At 40.0% G+C, this 24,646-nt stretch overlaps 5 protein-coding genes across 5 annotated transcripts; all 5 read right to left on the bottom strand.

The window, feature by feature from the left end:
• Nucleotides 1–144: 144 nt before the first annotated feature.
• On the bottom strand, nucleotides 145–656 carry LOC131995888 (histone H2A). Its single transcript, XM_059365166.1, has one exon. It carries the CDS (start codon nucleotides 627–629, stop codon nucleotides 255–257), a length of 375 nt encoding a protein of 124 aa, XP_059221149.1. The 5' UTR covers nucleotides 630–656; the 3' UTR covers nucleotides 145–254.
• Nucleotides 657–4,454: 3,798 nt separating this feature from the next.
• LOC131995632 (histone H3-like) lies at nucleotides 4,455–4,853 on the bottom strand (the record flags this gene model as incomplete). The annotated part of the gene is made up of 1 exon (XM_059364423.1): nucleotides 4,455–4,853. A coding segment is annotated over exon 1 (399 nt), but the record flags the coding sequence as incomplete, so codon positions are not given.
• Nucleotides 4,854–11,755: 6,902 nt separating this feature from the next.
• On the bottom strand, nucleotides 11,756–12,275 carry LOC131995886 (histone H2A). Its single transcript, XM_059365163.1, has one exon. It carries the CDS (start codon nucleotides 12,238–12,240, stop codon nucleotides 11,866–11,868), a length of 375 nt encoding a protein of 124 aa, XP_059221146.1. The 5' UTR covers nucleotides 12,241–12,275; the 3' UTR covers nucleotides 11,756–11,865.
• Nucleotides 12,276–16,066: 3,791 nt separating this feature from the next.
• Nucleotides 16,067–16,465, bottom strand: LOC131995637 (histone H3-like; the record flags this gene model as incomplete). The annotated part of the gene is made up of 1 exon (XM_059364428.1): nucleotides 16,067–16,465. A coding segment is annotated over exon 1 (399 nt), but the record flags the coding sequence as incomplete, so codon positions are not given.
• A 4,406-nt stretch (nucleotides 16,466–20,871) lies between these two features.
• Nucleotides 20,872–21,387, bottom strand: LOC131995889 (histone H2A). Its single transcript, XM_059365167.1, has one exon. It carries the CDS (start codon nucleotides 21,354–21,356, stop codon nucleotides 20,982–20,984), a length of 375 nt encoding a protein of 124 aa, XP_059221150.1. The 5' UTR covers nucleotides 21,357–21,387; the 3' UTR covers nucleotides 20,872–20,981.
• Nucleotides 21,388–24,646: the final 3,259 nt, after the last annotated feature.

Below are 24,646 nucleotides of genomic sequence, written 5' to 3' on the forward strand. Positions count from 1 at the left end.
ATAACGAAATTGCTAGCAAATTACCAAATCCACTGAAAAAAAAAATCGACCAAAAAATATTTTTTAAATTTAACTACAATTAAAATTTTATTTATTATTTAAAACTATTTTTTAAGTAAATTTTCTTGATAAAATAAGGTTTGATATAGTTTTTTCTCTTTTAAAAAAATTTTTGTCGTCCTGAAAAGGACGGATTGTTGTTGATTTATACGATGGCCTGTATTTACATTTTTTCTTTGATGCTCGTAGATAATTTAAGCCTTCTTTTCGGTCTTCTTGGGCAAGAGAACAGCTTGGATGTTTGGCAATACACCACCTTGAGCAATGGTGACACCGGACAGCAATTTGTTCAATTCTTCGTCATTACGGATAGCCAATTGCAAGTGACGGGGGATAATTCTTGTCTTCTTGTTGTCACGAGCAGCGTTGCCAGCCAATTCAAGAACTTCAGCGGCCAAATACTCCATGACAGCAGCCAAGTAAACTGGAGCTCCGGCACCAACACGTTCAGCATAGTTGCCTTTGCGCAACAAACGATGGATACGACCGACGGGGAATTGAAGACCAGCACGGTTGGAACGGGACTTTGCCTTTCCCTTAACTTTGCCACCTTTACCACGACCAGACATTTTTAGTTATTTTTTTTTTTAATTCACTTCACTTAGCACTGAAACACAAATGATATTAGTTCGCAGCATGAACTGCAGTATTTATACTTTCGGATCCAACGTGTAGCTAATTTTAGAGGGTTGTTTTCGTAAACATAGCGACTGTTTTCGTCTACCTGAATATCTTGTGCATGAAATGGTTTAAATATTCCGAGTAAGCCATCAAACACACAAAATCGTGAACAGTGTTAAAAGTGTTTGTGTGACTTAAAAAAAAAACCAAGTGAAAATGCCTCCAAAAGCCAGTGGTAAAGCAGCAAAGAAGGCCGGCAAAGCCCAAAAGAACATCACTAAGGGTGACAAGACCAAGAGACGCACCAAGCGTAAGGAGAGTTATGCTATCTACATTTACAAAGTGTTGAAGCAAGTCCATCCCGATACTGGTATCTCCTCAAAGGCCATGAGCATCATGAACAGTTTCGTCAACGATATCTTTGAACGTATCGCCGCCGAAGCCTCCCGTTTGGCTCACTACAACAAGCGTTCCACCATCACCAGTCGGGAAATCCAAACTGCCGTCCGTCTATTATTGCCCGGTGAGTTGGCTAAGCACGCTGTCAGTGAAGGTACCAAAGCCGTTACTAAGTACACCAGCTCCAAGTAAATGGCATACTTATTTCGTCGTACAATATTTTCCCTACAACATCAAAGGCCCTTTTCAGGGCCACAAAATAAATTAAAAAAGAGACTTAATTCGTTATTCAACTAAAATTAATTTATATTTACAAATTTAAAGAAAAAATATATCTACCACTCACCCTCACATTGCCCTTATTACTTTTTTAAAATAAAATATGTATACTACCCATACTCTAATATTGCCCTCCTTGCTTAGCACCATCTACATCTACAGTAATATGATCAACACATATTGCTCTTATGCTCAAACACTCGGTATGCAACGTTGTATTGATGTTCGAGTATATGTGAGCGTGTGTGTTGATACTAAATTTTTTAGGGATGTATACTAGTATGTTAGCGTGAAATGGTGTAGAGATGTATATGTGGACTTATGCGTTTGTACGCGAGATCTATGGGTAGGTATGCTCGTAAAGAATGAAATAGGTATGCTAAGTGCGATTTTTGAAGGGAATATTGTACGCCACTCTCTTATTGGTTAGGTATGCTAAATGAGATTTTCTTTAACATTAAGTGATTTTCATAATTCTTAGTAATTGCTTTGGTTTATGACCCTAAGTGAAACAGTTAATCCAGTTGCGGAAAAAATCCCATTTAACATGTGATTACTTAAATTTCCTTAAAGGGTAATGTATTCCCATATTAGGTAACAATGGTATTAAAAGATTTCAACAGATGTTTTACAGCTACGAAAAGGGCTGTGATTAGCTTTTCCCTTAAAATTAACATAGTATTTATTAGGTAATTAAAAAATTGTTTGAGTTAAATTTGGTCTCTTTTTAAAAATTTTTTTGTAGCCCTGAAAAGGGCTGTTAGATATACTGCTTTCGAATATCGAAAATAATCATTTTGACATGATAAGTAATTTTGCATGGAAAAATTACTTCTTAGCGGCGGTCTTCTTGGCAGCTGGCTTCTTTGCTGCGGCAGCCTTTTTGGGCTTGGCAGCGGTGGTTTTTGCCTTGGGTGCCTTTGGTTTAGTGGCTGATGCTTTGGCGGCTGTTTTTGCGGGTTTAGCTTTAACTGTACCTGTCTTTTTGGCAGTTTTAGCCTTGGCCTTTTCGGTCTTCTTCTTCTCGGCGGTCTTTTTAGCAGCGGAAGGCTTCTTTGCAGCGGCTTTCTTTTCACCGGCTGCCTTTTTGGGTGCTGCTGCCTTCTTTTTCTTATCACCGGCTGGGACCTTCTTCTTCTTTTCAGCGCTCTTTGCTTTAGGTTCCTTCGAGGCAGATGGGGACAATTTGAATGAACCGGAGGCACCCTTACCTTTAGTTTGGATCAATTTTCCACTAGCAACAGCGCTCTTCAAGTACTTCTTGATGAATGGGGCCAATTTTACAGCATCAACTTTGTATGTGCTGGCCAAGTATTTCTTGATGGCAGGCAATGAGGAACCACCACGTTCTTTCAATGTTTTGATGGCAGCATCGACCATTTGTTGGGTTGGTGGATGGCTTGGGGCAGCAGAGGGTTTCTTTGCCTTGGCAGCGGCTTTCTTAGGTGCCTTTTTCTCAACAGCGGCGACTGGAGATGCGGTGGCTTCAACAACGGCGGCGTCAGACATGATTTCACTTATATTTTTCTTTTTAAACACACTTTAACACTTTGTAAATATACACTCACTACTGGTGTACGCTGATTGGTTGAAAATATGGTTTCAACCTTTAGACTAGTGATGGCTGGGTACATCGAAATTATGAGAAGTACATAGTAGTCAACTACGAAATTTTGCGAAACGTTGTGTGGAAGCGAATAAAAATTTTTACAAAAGTTTTCACAGAATTATTCATTTTACGATGAGATAGTAACAATTTCTTTTTATTTTTTATACAATTCTTCTAGTAGAGATATCCAGCTAATCATTAAAGAAAATCCGAGTTAATTATCTTTAAGCGTTACCGAGTTATAAGGGTTTGAGTTGAAAGTTTATAAAAATGTTATGATAAAATTGTAACTAAATTATAAAAATTTTCCAATTTTTATTGAAAATTGGTTTTTATAAAAATTTAGTATGGAATCTTGATATGTTTTCTTGAAAGAAGTGTAAAAAAAAGTGAAAATTTGGATGATTTTCATAGTGAAATAATCGATTTTATTATGTAGTCTATGACAGTTGAATTCACCATATTGGCGTATTTTCCATGAATAAAAGTTTTTCTGCAAATTAATTTGAAAGCTCTAATGTAAAAATGTTTTAGGAAAATTTTATCATAAGATATTATAGAAATGATAGATTTCTATTAAAATGTTACATAATTTGTAAAAAGTGTACGTTTGTTACGAAAAGTCTAAAATATTACGATGCTATGTTATACCAACGTCGTTGGCTATGCAAAATGTGCGGTGAGCTCTATTGCATTTATTATAAAATATTTTTTTCTATATAAAGTGGACTTGAAACTAAATAAAAAATTTAAAAATGTAAATTCTAAACAATGTATTGTTGCAATCACAAATTTAAAAAAATATATAATTTTTTTTTGGAAATTAAACACAAATTCAAAAATGCCCTTGTCTAAGCAAGCAAATGTAGAACAGTTGCATACCGAACGAAATCTATTTCCCTTTAATAATTTAAAATATTAAAATACTATTTTATTCTTTTTAAAACAGTTTTTAGAATAGCAAAAAATATCATTTGTTTAAAAATAATAAAAAATACAGAAAAAATTTATATTCAATGTATCTAAATTATCTATTTAAGGTTAAAATTCTCTCGAATGTATTGGCCTGCCTGTTTTTATCTTCATTCATTCTTGTTATGTAGCTACTACGAAAAATCAAATTTTGCAAAAAGAATAACAGCAAATATACTGTTGCTAATAGAAAATAAAAATTTTCAGTTTAACATAAAAAGTAAATTAAATAATTTTTTTTTAAAAAAAAGTTTTTGATTTCGCTCCATGTTTTGAAACCCAATATTACCAAAAGTAAAACGCATAGAAAAGAAAAAAATTTTTTTAATATAAATAGTGTATTTTTCCATCCCCAAAAAAAGACTATATTTATTTATTTTAATAAAAATAAAAAGGTGTAAGTTTTGAATAAATTTTTTTCTCTTTTTTATAAAAATATTGTGGTCCTGAAAAGGACCGATTGTTTTTGTAAAAAAAAGTTGGCTTTTAAAATGTCAATAATTTAAGCACGTTCTCCACGAATACGTCTGGCCAATTGGATATCCTTGGGCATGATGGTGACACGCTTGGCATGGATGGCACACAAGTTGGTATCTTCGAAGAGACCGACCAAGTAGGCTTCGCTAGCTTCTTGCAAGGCCATGACAGCAGAGCTCTGGAAACGCAAGTCAGTCTTGAAATCTTGGGCAATTTCACGAACCAAACGTTGGAAAGGCAATTTGCGGATCAACAACTCAGTACTCTTCTGGTAGCGACGGATTTCACGCAAAGCAACGGTACCAGGGCGGAAACGATGTGGCTTCTTAACACCACCGGTGGCTGGTGCGCTCTTACGAGCAGCTTTGGTAGCCAATTGCTTACGAGGGGCTTTGCCACCAGTAGATTTACGGGCAGTTTGCTTAGTACGAGCCATTTTTCACTAGAGGTTTTTAGTTCACTTCACGATATGCACACAAACACTGTTAACACTGTAATAGTTGCCTTACGGAGCGATTCCCGATATTTATAGAAAAAATTTGGCGGGCTACAGTTTCCAATAAGGGTGTGTGCTGCGTATATGCTTCAACATTTGTATCTGTACACACGAAGTGTATACGAACAACCCCGAAGATAGATCGAAGCGTATGTGTATGTAGTAAATTCAGAGCGGATTTTGTATAAATATGAGGTATCGCAGCATGGTAAGTATTAGTTCTTGTGCATAACTTGTGAAGTGAATTTAATTTAAAAAGTGAAAAAATGACTGGTCGTGGTAAAGGTGGCAAGAACCAGCTACCTGCGCTTTTGACTGCTGAATTGTGAAGCCGTTATTAACAAACACGTGTGTTATTGTGCCGTCGGCATTTGGTTGCCCGAAGACTTAGGCAACAAACTTGATATTTTGCCGAGAAGATATTTGCTTTCGAAGACTGAAGCAACGAACCTGATTTTGGTGGCGAATTTTGAAGGACTTAAGACACAAAGTCATTATTGTGCTTGTTGTCATTTTCGGTCAGAGTATAGCACTTTCTCTGCATCGAATTCTCAAAGCTGCATTGGTGTGGCTGTGTGCTCCAATCCAGGGGTCACATAGCCAGTTAACAAGATGTCAGTACGTCCGAGGGTTGAGTCCGATGAGGAGTACCCTGAGAAGCGAATGGCGATGGAGACTGACATCGTGGTTTTAAACCGCGGTGATCTGCGAGAGAAGGAAGAACTCCTGGAGACTTATGGTCGCCAAATCCAGGAATACCAGAAGAATGAGGCCAGCTATAGGCGTGTTATCGACCAGCTTACGGCCGACAACGCCAGATTTCAAGCTGAACTTGCGGAATTTCGAAAAGAGATGCGAGGCATGGCTTATGGCCAGACGATGGAGTGTGAATCTGTGTCCACAACGCCGGTGGCACAGCCCGGGCTCAATAAGCCAATGCCCGGGGGAAGTGGATGTGTGAAGGCACCGCCGGCCTCACAGGAAGAGCTATTGAAGATGACAGAGCCGATAGCCAGTACATCGGCGGAAGCTAAGAAGAATTTGGGGGCGAAATCATCCAAGAAGCCCAAACGCAAAGTCACTGTGAGCATAGTGAGAAATGACAGTACAACAGCAGAGCGGCAAGACGAGCCGGTCCAACAACAAAAGATGTCTGAAGAAGCAGCCGTGAAGAGAGATGATACTAGTCCTAAGATTAACGGCGGGGCAGCTAATATCAGTAATGGGTCATCTATGGTATCTAAAGCTAGAGAGAGAGCAATGCCTGCAGTCACCATCTATGATGCGGGCGTCAAGGAAATAAGCAGTCTCCTGAGAGCAATTCTGCGTCCAGGTGAGTTTTTTATGAGTCTGGTTCGAAAGTCCATTATCTCGGTTAGAATCAAGGTCCTGGCAGGTTTCGAGACATTTAGGTCTAGGCTATTGGAAAGGGGGTATGGGTTCCATACACACACCCCTAGTGCTCTGGTTCCTCACACTGTTGTGATTGAGGGGTTGTCTTCGGAGTTTACGGTGGATGAGGTGGCTGAGTTCTTTGATAGTCAGCCTGAGTTGAATGCTCAATTCGTTGGGGGTTATAGCGTTGCTGGTGATAAGTGGGTCGTTCGCCTGGCAAAGGGTTGTGACATCGGTAGGGTGTATGCGGTTACGAGGATGTTGCACTGTAGGGTGAAGATTAGAAGGGACAGGAAGCTGAAGGTGACACAGTGCTTCAGATGCCAACGGTTTGGACATGTTTCGATCAACTGCGGGATGCCCCGCCGTTGTGTGAAATGTGGACAGGACCATGAATCATCTGAGTGCACTGTGCCTCCAAGGGGTGAGGAGGTTCCGGTTGATGTGTTGGATGCTTCTACGGGCGAGGTACTTAGGAAGGCGACGAAGGAGGTGAGTTGTGTCAACTGTGGTGTGGTTGGGCACTCTGCTGGTTACGTGCAGTGTCCGAAACGCGTGGAGTTCCTTGGGAGGCTGAACGAACGAAGGGAGGAGGCTCGTGCGAGGGGCCAGGCGCGTTCTTCTCGTTTGGCTGATATTCGGGCTGGTGTTTCGTATGCGGCTGCGATTGGAGGGCGCCCTGTAGGGACGACATCTGGTCTTCGGGCTACCCGGCCCACTGTGACTGCGCCGTCTGATGCTGGCATGATGGCGGATTGCAGGGACATCTTGGGTGGGGATTTCCTGGGGATCTTCAGGGTTTTGAAGGAGTTTGGACCGTCGTATCGTCGGTTGAGGGAGGAGAAAGGTAGAGATGTTGCTTTTGCAGCACTCTTGGAAAGATTCTGTGATGATTAGTCCCCTTAAATGTATATTCCTGAACGTAAACTCTCTTATCTCTCTGGATAAGAGACATTACCTCAGGAACTTCATTAGGGGTCAAAAGCCTGATGTTCTTCTTCTGGCAGAACACAAGCTTTCTGACCGTCACAGGGTCGAGTTCGACGGGTATACTATGTATAGACAGCATAGGTCGGTAGGTAGAGGAGGCGGAACCGCTGTGCTTGTGCGCGAGACTTGCGGTCATGATTTTATTCCCCTTCGGCTGGAGGGCGTTGAGGGCTGTGCGGTGAGGTTGCGGCGGAGTGATGGCTCATCGATTTCCTTTGTTTCCTTATACCTTGCTCCTTCAGCGGGGTTTGATGTATCAGCGCTGGATCCTGTGGTACGGCTGGCGGATGAAGGTGAGGTTGTAGTGGGATGTGATCTCAATGCTAGGCACCCCCTCTGGGGTGATGTGATGCGTAATCGGAGGGGCAATTTGCTGGCTGAGTTCTTGATGGAAAGGGCGGCTTTTTGTGTTGTTCCGTCCGACAGGCCATCGAGGCCCAATGGAGTATCGGGGTCATATATAGACTTCTTCCTCAGGTCACAGGGAGTCTCCTTGGCAGGTGGCGATGGTATGTGTAGGGCGCTCGACTTTGAGTCGGATCATAGGGCGGTCGCTATTGAACTTAGATTGGGCAGTCTGATGAGGGTGGAAGGTCGCACCTTTATGGACTTCGAGAGGATGGATGTTAGGCGATTTAGGCGTAGGCTTAATGCGAGTTTGAGGGATTCTGCTCTTCCGGTGGACCGGAATGTTGGGCCCCGTGAGATCGACTTGTGTGTAAGGGATCTGGACTCTGCGTTTTGTAGTGCTATTGGGGCTGCTGTTCCGAAGGTCCGGATTAAACGCAGAATGCTGGGTGAACTTCCACCTAGGATTATGCATTTTATCCGTGAGAGGAAGAGGCTTCGGGCTGTTTTGCGCAGATGTCCTGATCCGGACAGGGCTCGTGTTCTGAGGGCTGATGTGCGGAATTTAGGATGCATAATAGGCGACTTGATAAGGTTGTTTGAGGGTGATCGGGCTAGGCATTATCTTGAGGGCATTCGTGTGGATGCTAGGTCCTATAGTCGTGTGAGGAGGGCCGCTGGGTTATCGGCTGGGAATCCTGTCGGAGCCCTGGATGGGGTGGATGGTGTGCCGGTTCAGGATGATACGGCTAGGGCGGACCTTCTGGCTGATTATGTGGGGAGTTCCTTCGTATTTGAGGGAGATTCTATAGATGTCCCCCTACGCAACCTTGTTGCTGGGGCGGCGGAGGCGGCGATTGATGAATCCCCTCTTGTGGAATTCTCCACTTCCTTTTCGGCTGATGGTCGTACTGTTCACGACAGATCCCTCTGGAAGGATGGGGGATTTGTTGACTGTGATGCGATTACTTTGGCTATTTCCCGCAGGCCCTCGAAGAGATCGTGTGGACTTGATGGGATTCCGGATGTGGCATTGAAGAGGGCCGGTGATGTGGTGCACTCTTTTCTGGTTGTGTTATTCAACCATTGTCTCAACGTGGGGTATTTTCCGACTGCCTGGAAGAGGGCGATGGTTGTTCCTATCTTGAAGCCGGGCTCCAACCCGGCTCGTTGTTCCAGTTACAGGCCGGTGTCTCTCCTCTCTGTTTTTGGCAAATTATTTGAGTCCTTTCTGCTCGCTAGGATCACAGATTTCATTGAGGATAGGGGGGTCCTGAAGGACTTCCAGTTTGGCTTTCGGTCGGGGCACTCAGCCACACATGCACTCGCGGTTTTTGCGAATTATGTGACTGAGGGTCTCAACCGGGGACGTGGCACGATTGCGGTCGGGCTCGACTTCGCGAAGGCCTTTGACACTGTCTGGCATGACGGTGTCATCTACAAGCTTCGATCAATCGGGATTGATCGTCGGATTTGTAGACTGGTGGCGAGCTTCCTGACGGGTAGGACCTTCAGGGTGAGGGTGGATAGTGGACTCTCTTCGGAGAGACAGGTGGTCGCTGGAGTTCCTCAGGGGTCCTTACTTGGACCGATTTTGTTTAATATTTTTGTCCACGATGTTCCGGATCCGCCTCCTGGTGGCCTCTTGTTGGCATATGCCGATGATGTACTTCTTGCTTTTTCTGGGGTAAGGGCGTCTACTGTGGGTGGTGCGATGAACTCCTTCTTGGAGGAACTTCACCACTACTATATGAGGTGGAGACTTAGGTTGAATGTGGGTAAGTGCTCGGCACTGGTGGTAAGAGGGAGACCGGGGGTGACGTTCCCTAATTTTAGGAGATACAGACCCCACCTCTCGATTGGGGGCGAGGATATCTCCGTGGCGGATACGATGAAATACCTGGGGGTGGTATTCGACTCTCGTTTCACTTTTGCGAGACATGTTGATCATGCTCTGGATAGGGCGAATAGGGCGTATTTTGCATATGGTAGTCTTTTACGGATGCGGGGTGGTCTATCTCGAGAGGTTCGCCTTCTTATATATAGACAGGTGGTCAGGCCGGTGTTGGCGCATGCATTCCCCGTGTGGTATGACATAACGTCGTGTCAGATGGAAAGGTTTAGGGCCTGGGAGAGGCGTGTCCTATGGCGTTGTTTGGGCCTTAGGGCTGTCGCCGACGGGAATGGCGTCTTCAGATATCCGGCGTCAAGGATTGTGTATGACGAGTTTGGGGATCGAAGGATAGATGTGTTCCTTATGGGCTGTGCCCTTGATTTTATAGAAAAATGCCAGGACCTTGATAATGGACTTGTTGCAGACTCTGTGTGCCGAATTGTGGACCTAGACTTCGTTCTCAGGAGAAGACATCTTCCGACTGCTGCTCTGCCCGCACTCAAGGAGGCAGGGCATTTATATGTTGATGGGCGTCTCCTCTTCTATCATCGGAGAGCTGACTCTTATGGTCTAAGGGACTTGGTCTATGATCCTACGCAGTAAAGATGGTGTCTGCAACAATTGTAGATAGTGTACATAGTTAGTATTAAGTATAGGTTAGTTGATAGAATTAAGTTATATATTAAGTGGAAAGCTGCCTTGGCCTTTTTTAAATCTATTTTTTGGGTCTAACTTTTTGATTTTGTTTGAATTTTAATTTTCATTTTGATGTATGTAGTAACTGTTGCCTAAGAACGCAGTACATTTTAAATTTAAGGTAGAGTACTCAAGATCGCATTAGCAATGAGATAGTAGTTCTAAGAATTTATCAGTAAGCGCCTCTGGTACATGCAAATATGAATTTAGAAATAAAGCGTTATATTTAAAACAAAAACAAAACATGGTAAGTATTAGTTCTTGTGCATAACTTGTGAAGTGAATTTAATTTAAAAAGTGAAAAAATGACTGGTCGTGGTAAAGGTGGCAAAGGCTTGGGAAAAGGTGGCGCTAAACGTCATCGTAAAGTGTTGCGTGATAACATCCAAGGTATCACCAAGCCTGCAATCAGACGTTTGGCTCGTCGTGGCGGTGTAAAGCGTATCTCTGGATTGATTTACGAAGAAACCCGTGGTGTCCTGAAGGTGTTTTTGGAAAACGTTATTCGTGATGCTGTCACCTACACTGAACACGCTAAGCGTAAAACCGTCACCGCTATGGATGTCGTCTACGCTTTGAAGAGACAAGGCCGCACTTTGTACGGTTTCGGCGGTTAAACATTATCTTGACGCTATTTTGGAGAAAATTTTAAGAACTTTAAAACTAAAACAATCGGTCCTTTTCAGGACCACAAAACATATTTAAAAAGAGATATATCTTGTTATAAATTTTTACTAAAAAAAAATACATAAAATTTATTTGAAAATAAATATTACCATTTTTCAATTTGCCGTCGGCCAAAATGTAGCTTCTATAATATACATACATACATGACGAAACTAAAACCGACGCCATTAGAACAATACGATGAAACGATGGTATACAACACTAAAAAGCATACATACACACAGATACCAAAATGCACGCATATACTACCATTAAATGTTTCCTTTGCTTGGAGCTGCTAACTTTGTCACAAATGTACGAAGAGGGACGATCGTAGATACTTCGTTTCGATGTTTTGTTATTACATATGCCAATTTTTTTCAGCATCAGAAAATGAACAATGATTACCATGTGATATTCAAATGTAAAATAAATAGTTTTTACAGTACCCTAATGGTAACATTGATCCTATTAAATGCCGATAATCTTGAGTAGGGTCGATAAAACTAAATTCTTATTATGTTAATGTATGCAAATAGGCGAAATGTTGATGCATGATAATTGATAACTGATAATTATGACATGTATATTAAAAGACCTGCAATAGTCGATAAGATGTAAACATATTTGAAAATGTTTACCTATAAACAATAGATGGCAGATTTTTTTGTATTTACGCCTAAAACAGGATTGTTTAAGGAAATTTCGAATAACGAAATTGCTAGCAAATTACCAAATCCACTGAAAAAAAAAATCGACCAAAAAATATTTTTTAAATTTAACTACAATTAAAATTTTATTTATTATTTAAAACTATTTTTTAAGTAAATTTTCTTGATAAAATAAGGTTTGATATAGTTTTTTCTCTTTTAAAAAAATTTTTGTCGTCCTGAAAAGGACGGATTGTTGTTGATTTATACGATGGCCTGTATTTACATTTTTTCTTTGATGCTCGTAGATAATTTAAGCCTTCTTTTCGGTCTTCTTGGGCAAGAGAACAGCTTGGATGTTTGGCAATACACCACCTTGAGCAATGGTGACACCGGACAGCAATTTGTTCAATTCTTCGTCATTACGGATAGCCAATTGCAAGTGACGGGGGATAATTCTTGTCTTCTTGTTGTCACGAGCAGCGTTGCCAGCCAATTCAAGAACTTCAGCGGCCAAATACTCCATGACAGCAGCCAAGTAAACTGGAGCTCCGGCACCAACACGTTCAGCATAGTTGCCTTTGCGCAACAAACGATGGATACGACCGACGGGGAATTGAAGACCAGCACGGTTGGAACGGGACTTTGCCTTTCCCTTAACTTTGCCACCTTTACCACGACCAGACATTTTTAGTTATTTTTTTTTTTTAATTCACTTCACTTAGCACTGAAACACAAATGATATTAGTTCGCAGCATGAACTGCAGTATTTATACTTTCGGATCCAACGTGTAGCTAATTTTAGAGGGTTGTTTTCGTAAACATAGCGACTGTTTTCGTCTACCTGAATATCTTGTGCATGAAATGGTTTAAATATTCCGAGTAAGCCATCAAACACACAAAATCGTGAACAGTGTTAAAAGTGTTTGTGTGACTTAAAAAAAAAACCAAGTGAAAATGCCTCCAAAAGCCAGTGGTAAAGCAGCAAAGAAGGCCGGCAAAGCCCAAAAGAACATCACTAAGGGTGACAAGACCAAGAGACGCACCAAGCGTAAGGAGAGTTATGCTATCTACATTTACAAAGTGTTGAAGCAAGTCCATCCCGATACTGGTATCTCCTCAAAGGCCATGAGCATCATGAACAGTTTCGTCAACGATATCTTTGAACGTATCGCCGCCGAAGCCTCCCGTTTGGCTCACTACAACAAGCGTTCCACCATCACCAGTCGGGAAATCCAAACTGCCGTCCGTCTATTATTGCCCGGTGAGTTGGCTAAGCACGCTGTCAGTGAAGGTACCAAAGCCGTTACTAAGTACACCAGCTCCAAGTAAATGGCATACTTATTTCGTCGTACAATATTTTCCCTACAACATCAAAGGCCCTTTTCAGGGCCACAAAATAAATTAAAAAAGAGACTTAATTCGTTATTCAACTAAAATTAATTTATATTTACAAATTTAAAGAAAAAATATATCTACCACTCACCCTCACATTGCCCTTATTACTTTTTTAAAATAAAATATGTATACTACCCATACTCTAATATTGCCCTCCTTGCTTAGCACCATCTACATCTACAGTAATATGATCAACACATATTGCTCTTATGCTCAAACACTCGGTATGCAACGTTGTATTGATGTTCGAGTATATGTGAGCGTGTGTGTTGATACTAAATTTTTTAGGGATGTATACTAGTATGTTAGCGTGAAATGGTGTAGAGATGTATATGTGGACTTATGCGTTTGTACGCGAGATCTATGGGTAGGTATGCTCGTAAAGAATGAAATAGGTATGCTAAGTGCGATTTTTGAAGGGAATATTGTACGCCACTCTCTTATTGGTTAGGTATGCTAAATGAGATTTTCTTTAACATTAAGTGATTTTCATAATTCTTAGTAATTGCTTTGGTTTATGACCCTAAGTGAAACAGTTAATCCAGTTGCGGAAAAAATCCCATTTAACATGTGATTACTTAAATTTCCTTAAAGGGTAATGTATTCCCATATTAGGTAACAATGGTATTAAAAGATTTCAACAGATGTTTTACAGCTACGAAAAGGGCTGTGATTAGCTTTTCCCTTAAAATTAACATAGTATTTATTAGGTAATTAAAAAATTGTTTGAGTTAAATTTGGTCTCTTTTTAAAAATTTTTTTGTAGCCCTGAAAAGGGCTGTTAGATATACTGCTTTCGAATATCGAAAATAATCATTTTGACATGATAAGTAATTTTGCATGGAAAAATTACTTCTTAGCGGCGGTCTTCTTGGCAGCTGGCTTCTTTGCTGCGGCAGCCTTTTTGGGCTTGGCAGCGGTGGTTTTTGCCTTGGGTGCCTTTGGTTTAGTGGCTGATGCTTTGGCGGCTGTTTTTGCGGGTTTAGCTTTAACTGTACCTGTCTTTTTGGCAGTTTTAGCCTTGGCCTTTTCGGTCTTCTTCTTCTCGGCGGTCTTTTTAGCAGCGGAAGGCTTCTTTGCAGCGGCTTTCTTTTCACCGGCTGCCTTTTTGGGTGCTGCTGCCTTCTTTTTCTTATCACCGGCTGGGACCTTCTTCTTCTTTTCAGCGCTCTTTGCTTTAGGTTCCTTCGAGGCAGATGGGGACAATTTGAATGAACCGGAGGCACCCTTACCTTTAGTTTGGATCAATTTTCCACTAGCAACAGCGCTCTTCAAGTACTTCTTGATGAATGGGGCCAATTTTACAGCATCAACTTTGTATGTGCTGGCCAAGTATTTCTTGATGGCAGGCAATGAGGAACCACCACGTTCTTTCAATGTTTTGATGGCAGCATCGACCATTTGTTGGGTTGGTGGATGGCTTGGGGCAGCAGAGGGTTTCTTTGCCTTGGCAGCGGCTTTCTTAGGTGCCTTTTTCTCAACAGCGGCGACTGGAGATGCGGTGGCTTCAACAACGGCGGCGTCAGACATGATTTCACTTATATTTTTCTTTTTAAACACACTTTAACACTTTGTAAATATACACTCACTACTGGTGTACGCTGATTGGTTGAAAATATGGTTTCAACCTTTAGACTAGTGATGGCTGGGTACATCGAAATTATGAGAAGTACATAGTAGTCAACTACGAAATTTTGCGAAACGTTGTGTGGAAGCGAATAAAAATTTTTACAAAAGTTTTCACAGAATTATTCATTTTACGATGAGATAGTAACAATTTCTTTTTATTTTTTATACAATTCTTCTAGTAGAGATATCCAGCTAATCATTAAAGAAAATCCGAGTTAATTATCTTTAAGCGTTACCGAGTTATAAGGGTTTGAGTTGAAAGTTTATAAAAATGTTATGATAAAATTGTAACTAAATTATAAAAATTTTCCAATTTTTATTGAAAATTGGTTTTTATAAAAATTTAGTATGGAATCTTGATATGTTTTCTTGAAAGAAGTGTAAAAAAAAGTGAAAATTTGGATGATTTTCATAGTGAAATAATCGATTTTATTATGTAGTCTATGACAGTTGAATTCACCATATTGGCGTATTTTCCATGAATAAAAGTTTTTCTGCAAATTAATTTGAAAGCTCTAATGTAAAAATGTTTTAGGAAAATTTTATCATAAAATATTATAGAAATGATAGATTTCTATTAAAATGTTACATAATTTGTAAAAAGTGTACGTTTGTTACGAAAAGTCTAAAATATTACGATGCTATGTTATACCAACGTCGTTGGCTATGCAAAATGTGCGGTGAGCTCTATTGCATTTATTATAAAATATTTTTTTCTATATAAAGTGGACTTGAAACTAAATAAAAAATTTAAAAATGTAAATTCTAAACAATGTATTGTTGCAATCACAAATTTAAAAAAATATATAATTTTTTTTTGGAAATTAAACACAAATTCAAAAATGCCCTTGTCTAAGCAAGCAAATGTAGAACAGTTGCATACCGAACGAAATCTATTTCCCTTTAATAATTTAAAATATTAAAATACTATTTTATTCTTTTTAAAACAGTTTTTAGAATAGCAAAAAATATCATTTGTTTAAAAATAATAAAAAATACAGAAAAAATTTATATTCAATGTATCTAAATTATCTATTTAAGGTTAAAATTCTCTCGAATGTATTGGCCTGCCTGTTTTTATCTTCATTCATTCTTGTTATGTAGCTACTACGAAAAATCAAATTTTGCAAAAAGAATAACAGCAAATATACTGTTGCTAATAGAAAATAAAAATTTTCAGTTTAACATAAAAAGTAAATTAAATAATTTTTTTTTAAAAAAAAGTTTTTGATTTCGCTCCATGTTTTGAAACCCAATATTACCAAAAGTAAAACGCATAGAAAAGAAAAAAATTTTTTTAATATAAATAGTGTATTTTTCCATCCCCAAAAAAAGACTATATTTATTTATTTTAATAAAAATAAAAAGGTGTAAGTTTTGAATAAATTTTTTTCTCTTTTTTATAAAAATATTGTGGTCCTGAAAAGGACCGATTGTTTTTGTAAAAAAAAGTTGGCTTTTAAAATGTCAATAATTTAAGCACGTTCTCCACGAATACGTCTGGCCAATTGGATATCCTTGGGCATGATGGTGACACGCTTGGCATGGATGGCACACAAGTTGGTATCTTCGAAGAGACCGACCAAGTAGGCTTCGCTAGCTTCTTGCAAGGCCATGACAGCAGAGCTCTGGAAACGCAAGTCAGTCTTGAAATCTTGGGCAATTTCACGAACCAAACGTTGGAAAGGCAATTTGCGGATCAACAACTCAGTACTCTTCTGGTAGCGACGGATTTCACGCAAAGCAACGGTACCAGGGCGGAAACGATGTGGCTTCTTAACACCACCGGTGGCTGGTGCGCTCTTACGAGCAGCTTTGGTAGCCAATTGCTTACGAGGGGCTTTGCCACCAGTAGATTTACGGGCAGTTTGCTTAGTACGAGCCATTTTTCACTAGAGGTTTTTAGTTCACTTCACGATATGCACACAAACACTGTTAACACTGTAATAGTTGCCTTACGGAGCGATTCCCGATATTTATAGAAAAAATTTGGCGGGCTACAGTTTCCAATAAGGGTGTGTGCTGCGTATATGCTTCAACATTTGTATCTGTACACACGAAGTGTATACGAACAACCCCGAAGATAGATCGAAGCGTATGTGTATGTAGTAAATTCAGAGCGGATTTTGTATAAATATGAGGTATCGCAGCATGGTAAGTATTAGTTCTTGTGCATAACTTGTGAAGTGAATTTAATTTAAAAAGTGAAAAAATGACTGGTCGTGGTAAAGGTGGCAAGAACCAGCTACCTGCGCTTTTGACTGCTGAATTGTGAAGCCGTTATTAACAAACACGTGTGTTATTGTGCCGTCGGCATTTGGTTGCCCGAAGACTTAGGCAACAAACTTGATATTTTGCCGAGAAGATATTTGCTTTCGAAGACTGAAGCAACGAACCTGATTTTGGTGGCGAATTTTGAAGGACTTAAGACACAAAGTCATTATTGTGCTTGTTGTCATTTTCGGTCAGAGTATAGCACTTTCTCTGCATCGAATTCTCAAAGCTGCATTGGTGTGGCTGTGTGCTCCAATCCAGGGGTCACATAGCCAGTTAACAAGATGTCAGTACGTCCGAGGGTTGAGTCCGATGAGGAGTACCCTGAGAAGCGAATGGCGATGGAGACTGACATCGTGGTTTTAAACCGCGGTGATCTGCGAGAGAAGGAAGAACTCCTGGAGACTTATGGTCGCCAAATCCAGGAATACCAGAAGAATGAGGCCAGCTATAGGCGTGTTATCGACCAGCTTACGGCCGACAACGCCAGATTTCAAGCTGAACTTGCGGAATTTCGAAAAGAGATGCGAGGCATGGCTTATGGCCAGACGATGGAGTGTGAATCTGTGTCCACAACGCCGGTGGCACAGCCCGGGCTCAATAAGCCAATGCCCGGGGGAAGTGGATGTGTGAAGGCACCGCCGGCCTCACAGGAAGAGCTATTGAAGATGACAGAGCCGATAGCCAGTACATCGGCGGAAGCTAAGAAGAATTTGGGGGCGAAATCATCCAAGAAGCCCAAACGCAAAGTCACTGTGAGCATAGTGAGAAATGACAGTACAACAGCAGAGCGGCAAGACGAGCCGGTCCAACAACAAAAGATGTCTGAAGAAGCAGCCGTGAAGAGAGATGATACTAGTCCTAAGATTAACGGCGGGGCAGCTAATATCAGTAATGGGTCATCTATGGTATCTAAAGCTAGAGAGAGAGCAATGCCTGCAGTCACCATCTATGATGCGGGCGTCAAGGAAATAAGCAGTCTCCTGAGAGCAATTCTGCGTCCAGGTGAGTTTTTTATGAGTCTGGTTCGAAAGTCCATTATCTCGGTTAGAATCAAGGTCCTGGCAGGTTTCGAGACATTTAGGTCTAGGCTATTGGAAAGGGGGTATGGGTTCCATACACACACCCCTAGTGCTCTGGTTCCTCACACTGTTGTGATTGAGGGGTTGTCTTCGGAGTTTACGGTGGATGAGGTGGCTGAGTTCTTTGATAGTCAGCCTGAGTTGGATGCTCAGTTCGTTGGGGGTTATAGCGTTGCAGGTGATAAGTGGGTCGTTCGCCTGGCAAAGGGTTGTGACATCGGTAAGGTGTATGCGGTTACGAGGATGTTGCACTGTAGGGTGAAGATCAGAAGGGACAGGAAGCTGAAGGTGACACAGTGCTTCAGATGCCAACGGTTTGGACATGTTTCGATCAACTGCGGGATGCCCCGCCGTTGTGTGAAATGTGGACAGGACCATGAATCATCTGAGTGCACTGTGCCTCCAAGGGGTGAGGAGGTTCCGGTTGATGTGTTGGATGCTTCCACGGGCGAGGTACTTAGGAAGGCGACGAAGGAGGTGAGCTGTGTCAACTGTGGTGTGGTTGGGCACTCTGCTGGTTACGTGCAGTGTCCGAAGCGCGTGGAGTTCCTTGGGAGGCTGAACGAACGAAGGGAGGAGGCCCGTGCGAGGGGCCAGGCGCGTTCTTCTCGTTTGGCTGATATTCGGGCTGGTGTTTCGTATGCGGCTGCAGTTGGGGGGCGCCCTGTAGGGACGACATCTGGTCTTCGGGCTACCCGGCCCACGGTGACTGCGCCGTCTGATGCTGGCATGATGGCGGATTGCAGGGACATCTTGGGTGGGGATTTCCTGGGGATCTTCAGGGTTTTGAAGGAGTTTGGACCGTCGTATCGTCGGTTGAGGGAGGAGAAAGGTAGAGATGCTGCTTTTGCAGCACTCCTAGAAAGATTCTGTGATGGTTAGTCCCCTTAAGTGTATATTCCTGAACGTGAACTCTCTTATCTCTCTGGATAAGAGACATTACCTCAGGAATTTCATTAGGTGTCAAAAGCCTGATGTTCTTCTTCTGGCAGAACACATGCTTTCTGACCGTCACAGGGTCGAGTTCGACGGGTATACTATGTATGACGAGTTTGGGGATCGAAGGATGGGTGTGTTCCTTATGGGCTGTGCCCTTGATTTTATAGAAAAATGCCAGGACCTTGATAATGGACTTGTTGCAGACTCTGTGTGCCGAATTGTGGACCTAGACTTCGTTCTCAGGAAAAAACATCTTCCGACTGCTGCTCTGCCCGCACTCAAAGAGGCAGGGCATTTATATGTTGATGGGCGTCTCCTCTTCTATCATCGGAGAGCTGACTCTTATGGTCTAAGGGACTTGGTCTATGATCCTACGCAGTAAGGATGGTGACTGCAACAATTGTAAATAGTGTACATAGTTAGTATTAAGTATAGGTTAGTTGATAGTTAGAATTAAGTTATATATTAATTGGAAAGCTGCCTTGGCCTTTTTTGAATCTATTTTTTGGGTCTAACTTTCTGTTTTTGTTTGAATTTTAATTTTCATTTTGATGTATGTAGTAACTGTTGCCTAAGAACGCAGTACATTTGAATTTAATGTAGAGTACTCAAGATCGCATTAGCAATGAGATAGTAGCTCTAAGAATTTATCAGTAAGCGCCTCTGTTACATGCAAATATGAATTTAGAAATAAAGCGTTATATTTGAACTTGAACTTGAACATGGTAAGTATTAGTTCTTGTGCATAACTTGTGAAGTGAATTTAATTTAAAAAGTGAAAAAATGACTGGTCGTGGTAAAGGTGGCAAAGGCTTGGGAAAAGGTGGCGCTAAACGTCATCGTAAAGTGTTGCGTGATAACATCCAAGGTATCACCAAGCCTGCAATCAGACGTTTGGCTCGTCGTGGCGGTGTAAAGCGTATCTCTGGATTGATTTACGAAGAAACCCGTGGTGTCCTGAAGGTGTTTTTGGAAAACGTTATTCGTGATGCTGTCACCTACACTGAACACGCTAAGCGTAAAACCGTCACCGCTATGGATGTCGTCTACGCTTTGAAGAGACAAGGCCGCACTTTGTACGGTTTCGGCGGTTAAACATTATCTTGACGCTATTTTGGAGAAAATTTTAAGAACTTTAAAACTAAAACAATCGGTCCTTTTCAGGACCACAAAACATATTTAAAAAGAGATATATCTTGTTATAAATTTTTACTAAAAAAAAATACATAAAATTTATTTGAAAATAAATATTACCATTTTTCAATTTGCCGTCGGCCAAAATGTAGCTTCTATAATATACATACATACATGACGAAACTAAAACCGACGCCATTAGAACAATACGATGAAACGATGGTATACAACACTAAAAAGCATACATACACACAGATACCAAAATGCACGCATATACTACCATTAAATGTTTCCTTTGCTTGGAGCTGCTAACTTTGTCACAAATGTACGAAGAGGGACGATCGTAGATACTTCGTTTCGATGTTTTGTTATTACATATGCCAATTTTTTTCAGCATCAGAAAATGAACAATGATTACCATGTGATATTCAAATGTAAAATAAATAGTTTTTACAGTACCCTAATGGTAACATTGATCCTATTAAATGCCGATAATCTTGAGTAGGGTCGATAAAACTAAATTCTTATTATGTTAATGTATGCAAATAGGCGAAATGTTGATGCATGATAATTGATAACTGATAATTATGACATGTATATTAAAAGACCTGCAATAGTCGATAAGATGTAAACATATTTGAAAATGTTTACCTATAAACAATAGATGGCAGATTTTTTTGTATTTACGCCTAAAACAGGATTGTTTAAGGAAATTTCGAATAACGAAATTGCTAGCAAATTACCAAATCCACTGAAAAAAAAAATCGACCAAAAAATATTTTTTAAATTTAACTACAATTAAAATTTTATTTATTATTTAAAACTATTTTTTAAGTAAATTTTCTTGATAAAATAAGGTTTGATATAGTTTTTTCTCTTTTAAAAAAATTTTTGTCGTCCTGAAAAGGACGGATTGTTGTTGATTTATACGATGGCCTGTATTTACATTTTTTCTTTGATGCTCGTAGATAATTTAAGCCTTCTTTTCGGTCTTCTTGGGCAAGAGAACAGCTTGGATGTTTGGCAATACACCACCTTGAGCAATGGTGACACCGGACAGCAATTTGTTCAATTCTTCGTCATTACGGATAGCCAATTGCAAGTGACGGGGGATAATTCTTGTCTTCTTGTTGTCACGAGCAGCGTTGCCAGCCAATTCAAGAACTTCAGCGGCCAAATACTCCATGACAGCAGCCAAGTAAACTGGAGCTCCGGCACCAACACGTTCAGCATAGTTGCCTTTGCGCAACAAACGATGGATACGACCGACGGGGAATTGAAGACCAGCACGGTTGGAACGGGACTTTGCCTTTCCCTTAACTTTGCCACCTTTACCACGACCAGACATTTTTAGTTATTTTTTTTTTTAATTCACTTCACTTAGCACTGAAACACAAATGATATTAGTTCGCAGCATGAACTGCAGTATTTATACTTTCGGATCCAACGTGTAGCTAATTTTAGAGGGTTGTTTTCGTAAACATAGCGACTGTTTTCGTCTACCTGAATATCTTGTGCATGAAATGGTTTAAATATTCCGAGTAAGCCATCAAACACACAAAATCGTGAACAGTGTTAAAAGTGTTTGTGTGACTTAAAAAAAAAACCAAGTGAAAATGCCTCCAAAAGCCAGTGGTAAAGCAGCAAAGAAGGCCGGCAAAGCCCAAAAGAACATCACTAAGGGTGACAAGACCAAGAGACGCACCAAGCGTAAGGAGAGTTATGCTATCTACATTTACAAAGTGTTGAAGCAAGTCCATCCCGATACTGGTATCTCCTCAAAGGCCATGAGCATCATGAACAGTTTCGTCAACGATATCTTTGAACGTATCGCCGCCGAAGCCTCCCGTTTGGCTCACTACAACAAGCGTTCCACCATCACCAGTCGGGAAATCCAAACTGCCGTCCGTCTATTATTGCCCGGTGAGTTGGCTAAGCACGCTGTCAGTGAAGGTACCAAAGCCGTTACTAAGTACACCAGCTCCAAGTAAATGGCATACTTATTTCGTCGTACAATATTTTCCCTACAACATCAAAGGCCCTTTTCAGGTCCACAAAATAAATTAAAAAAGAGACTTAATTCGTTATTCAACTAAAATTAATTTATATTTACAAATTTAAAGAAAAAATATATCTACCACTCACCCTCACATTGCCCTTATTACTTTTTTAAAATAAAATATGTATACTACCCATACTCTAATATTGCCCTCCTTGCTTAGCACCATCTACATCTACAGTAATATGATCAACACATATTGCTCTTATGCTCAAACACTCGGTATGCAACGTTGTATTGATGTTCGAGTATATGTGAGCGTGTGTGTTGATACTAAATTTTTTAGGGATGTATACTAGTATGTTAGCGTGAAATGGTGTAGAGATGTATATGTGGACTTATGCGTTTGTACGCGAGATCTATGGGTAGGTATGCTCGTAAAGAATGAAATAGGTATGCTAAGTGCGATTTTTGAAGGGAATATTGTACGCCACTCTCTTATTGGTTAGGTATGCTAAATGAGATTTTCTTTAACATTAAGTGATTTTCATAATTCTTAGTAATTGCTTTGGTTTATGACCCTAAGTGAAACAGTTAATCCAGTTGCGGAAAAAATCCCATTTAACATGTGATTACTTAAATTTCCTTAAAGGGTAATGTATTCCCATATTAGGTAACAATGGTATTAAAAGATTTCAACAGATGTTTTACAGCTACGAAAAGGGCTGTGATTAGCTTTTCCCTTAAAATTAACATAGTATTTATTAGGTAATTAAAAAATTGTTTGAGTTAAATTTGGTCTCTTTTTAAAAATTTTTTTGTAGCCCTGAAAAGGGCTGTTAGATATACTGCTTTCGAATATCGAAAATAATCATTTTGACATGATAAGTAATTTTGCATGGAAAAATTACTTCTTAGCGGCGGTCTTCTTGGCAGCTGGCTTCTTTGCTGCGGCAGCCTTTTTGGGCTTGGCAGCGGTGGTTTTTGCCTTGGGTGCCTTTGGTTTAGTGGCTGATGCTTTGGCGGCTGTTTTTGCGGGTTTAGCTTTAACTGTACCTGTCTTTTTGGCAGTTTTAGCCTTGGCCTTTTCGGTCTTCTTCTTCTCGGCGGTCTTTTTAGCAGCGGAAGGCTTCTTTGCAGCGGCTTTCTTTTCACCGGCTGCCTTTTTGGGTGCTGCTGCCTTCTTTTTCTTATCACCGGCTGGGACCTTCTTCTTCTTTTCAGCGCTCTTTGCTTTAGGTTCCTTCGAGGCAGATGGGGACAATTTGAATGAACCGGAGGCACCCTTACCTTTAGTTTGGATCAATTTTCCACTAGCAACAGCGCTCTTCAAGTACTTCTTGATGAATGGGGCCAATTTTACAGCATCAACTTTGTATGTGCTGGCCAAGTATTTCTTGATGGCAGGCAATGAGGAACCACCACGTTCTTTCAATGTTTTGATGGCAGCATCGACCATTTGTTGGGTTGGTGGATGGCTTGGGGCAGCAGAGGGTTTCTTTGCCTTGGCAGCGGCTTTCTTAGGTGCCTTTTTCTCAACAGCGGCGACTGGAGATGCGGTGGCTTCAACAACGGCGGCGTCAGACATGATTTCACTTATATTTTTCTTTTTAAACACACTTTAACACTTTGTAAATATACACTCACTACTGGTGTACGCTGATTGGTTGAAAATATGGTTTCAACCTTTAGACTAGTGATGGCTGGGTACATCGAAATTATGAGAAGTACATAGTAGTCAACTACGAAATTTTGCGAAACGTTGTGTGGAAGCGAATAAAAATTTTTACAAAAGTTTTCACAGAATTATTCATTTTACGATGAGATAGTAACAATTTCTTTTTATTTTTTATACAATTCTTCTAGTAGAGATATCCAGCTAATCATTAAAGAAAATCCGAGTTAATTATCTTTAAGCGTTACCGAGTTATAAGGGTTTGAGTTGAAAGTTTATAAAAATGTTATGATAAAATTGTAACTAAATTATAAAAATTTTCCAATTTTTATTGAAAATTGGTTTTTATAAAAATTTAGTATGGAATCTTGATATGTTTTCTTGAAAGAAGTGTAAAAAAAAGTGAAAATTTGGATGATTTTCATAGTGAAATAATCGATTTTATTATGTAGTCTATGACAGTTGAATTCACCATATTGGCGTATTTTCCATGAATAAAAGTTTTTCTGCAAATTAATTTGAAAGCTCTAATGTAAAAATGTTTTAGGAAAATTTTATCATAAAATATTATAGAAATGATAGATTTCTATTAAAATGTTACATAATTTGTAAAAAGTGTACGTTTGTTACGAAAAGTCTAAAATATTACGATGCTATGTTATACCAACGTCGTTGGCTATGCAAAATGTGCGGTGAGCTCTATTGCATTTATTATAAAATATTTTTTTCTATATAAAGTGGACTTGAAACTAAATAAAAAATTTAAAAATGTAAATTCTAAACAATGTATTGTTGCAATCACAAATTTAAAAAAATATATAATTTTTTTTTGGAAATTAAACACAAATTCAAAAATGCCCTTGTCTAAGCAAGCAAATGTAGAACAGTTGCATACCGAACGAAATCTATTTCCCTTTAATAATTTAAAATATTAAAATACTATTTTATTCTTTTTAAAACAGTT

Source organism: Stomoxys calcitrans, chromosome 3 (genome assembly GCF_963082655.1).
Source record: "Stomoxys calcitrans chromosome 3, idStoCalc2.1, whole genome shotgun sequence".
Lineage (NCBI taxonomy): Eukaryota > Metazoa > Arthropoda > Insecta > Diptera > Muscidae > Stomoxys > Stomoxys calcitrans.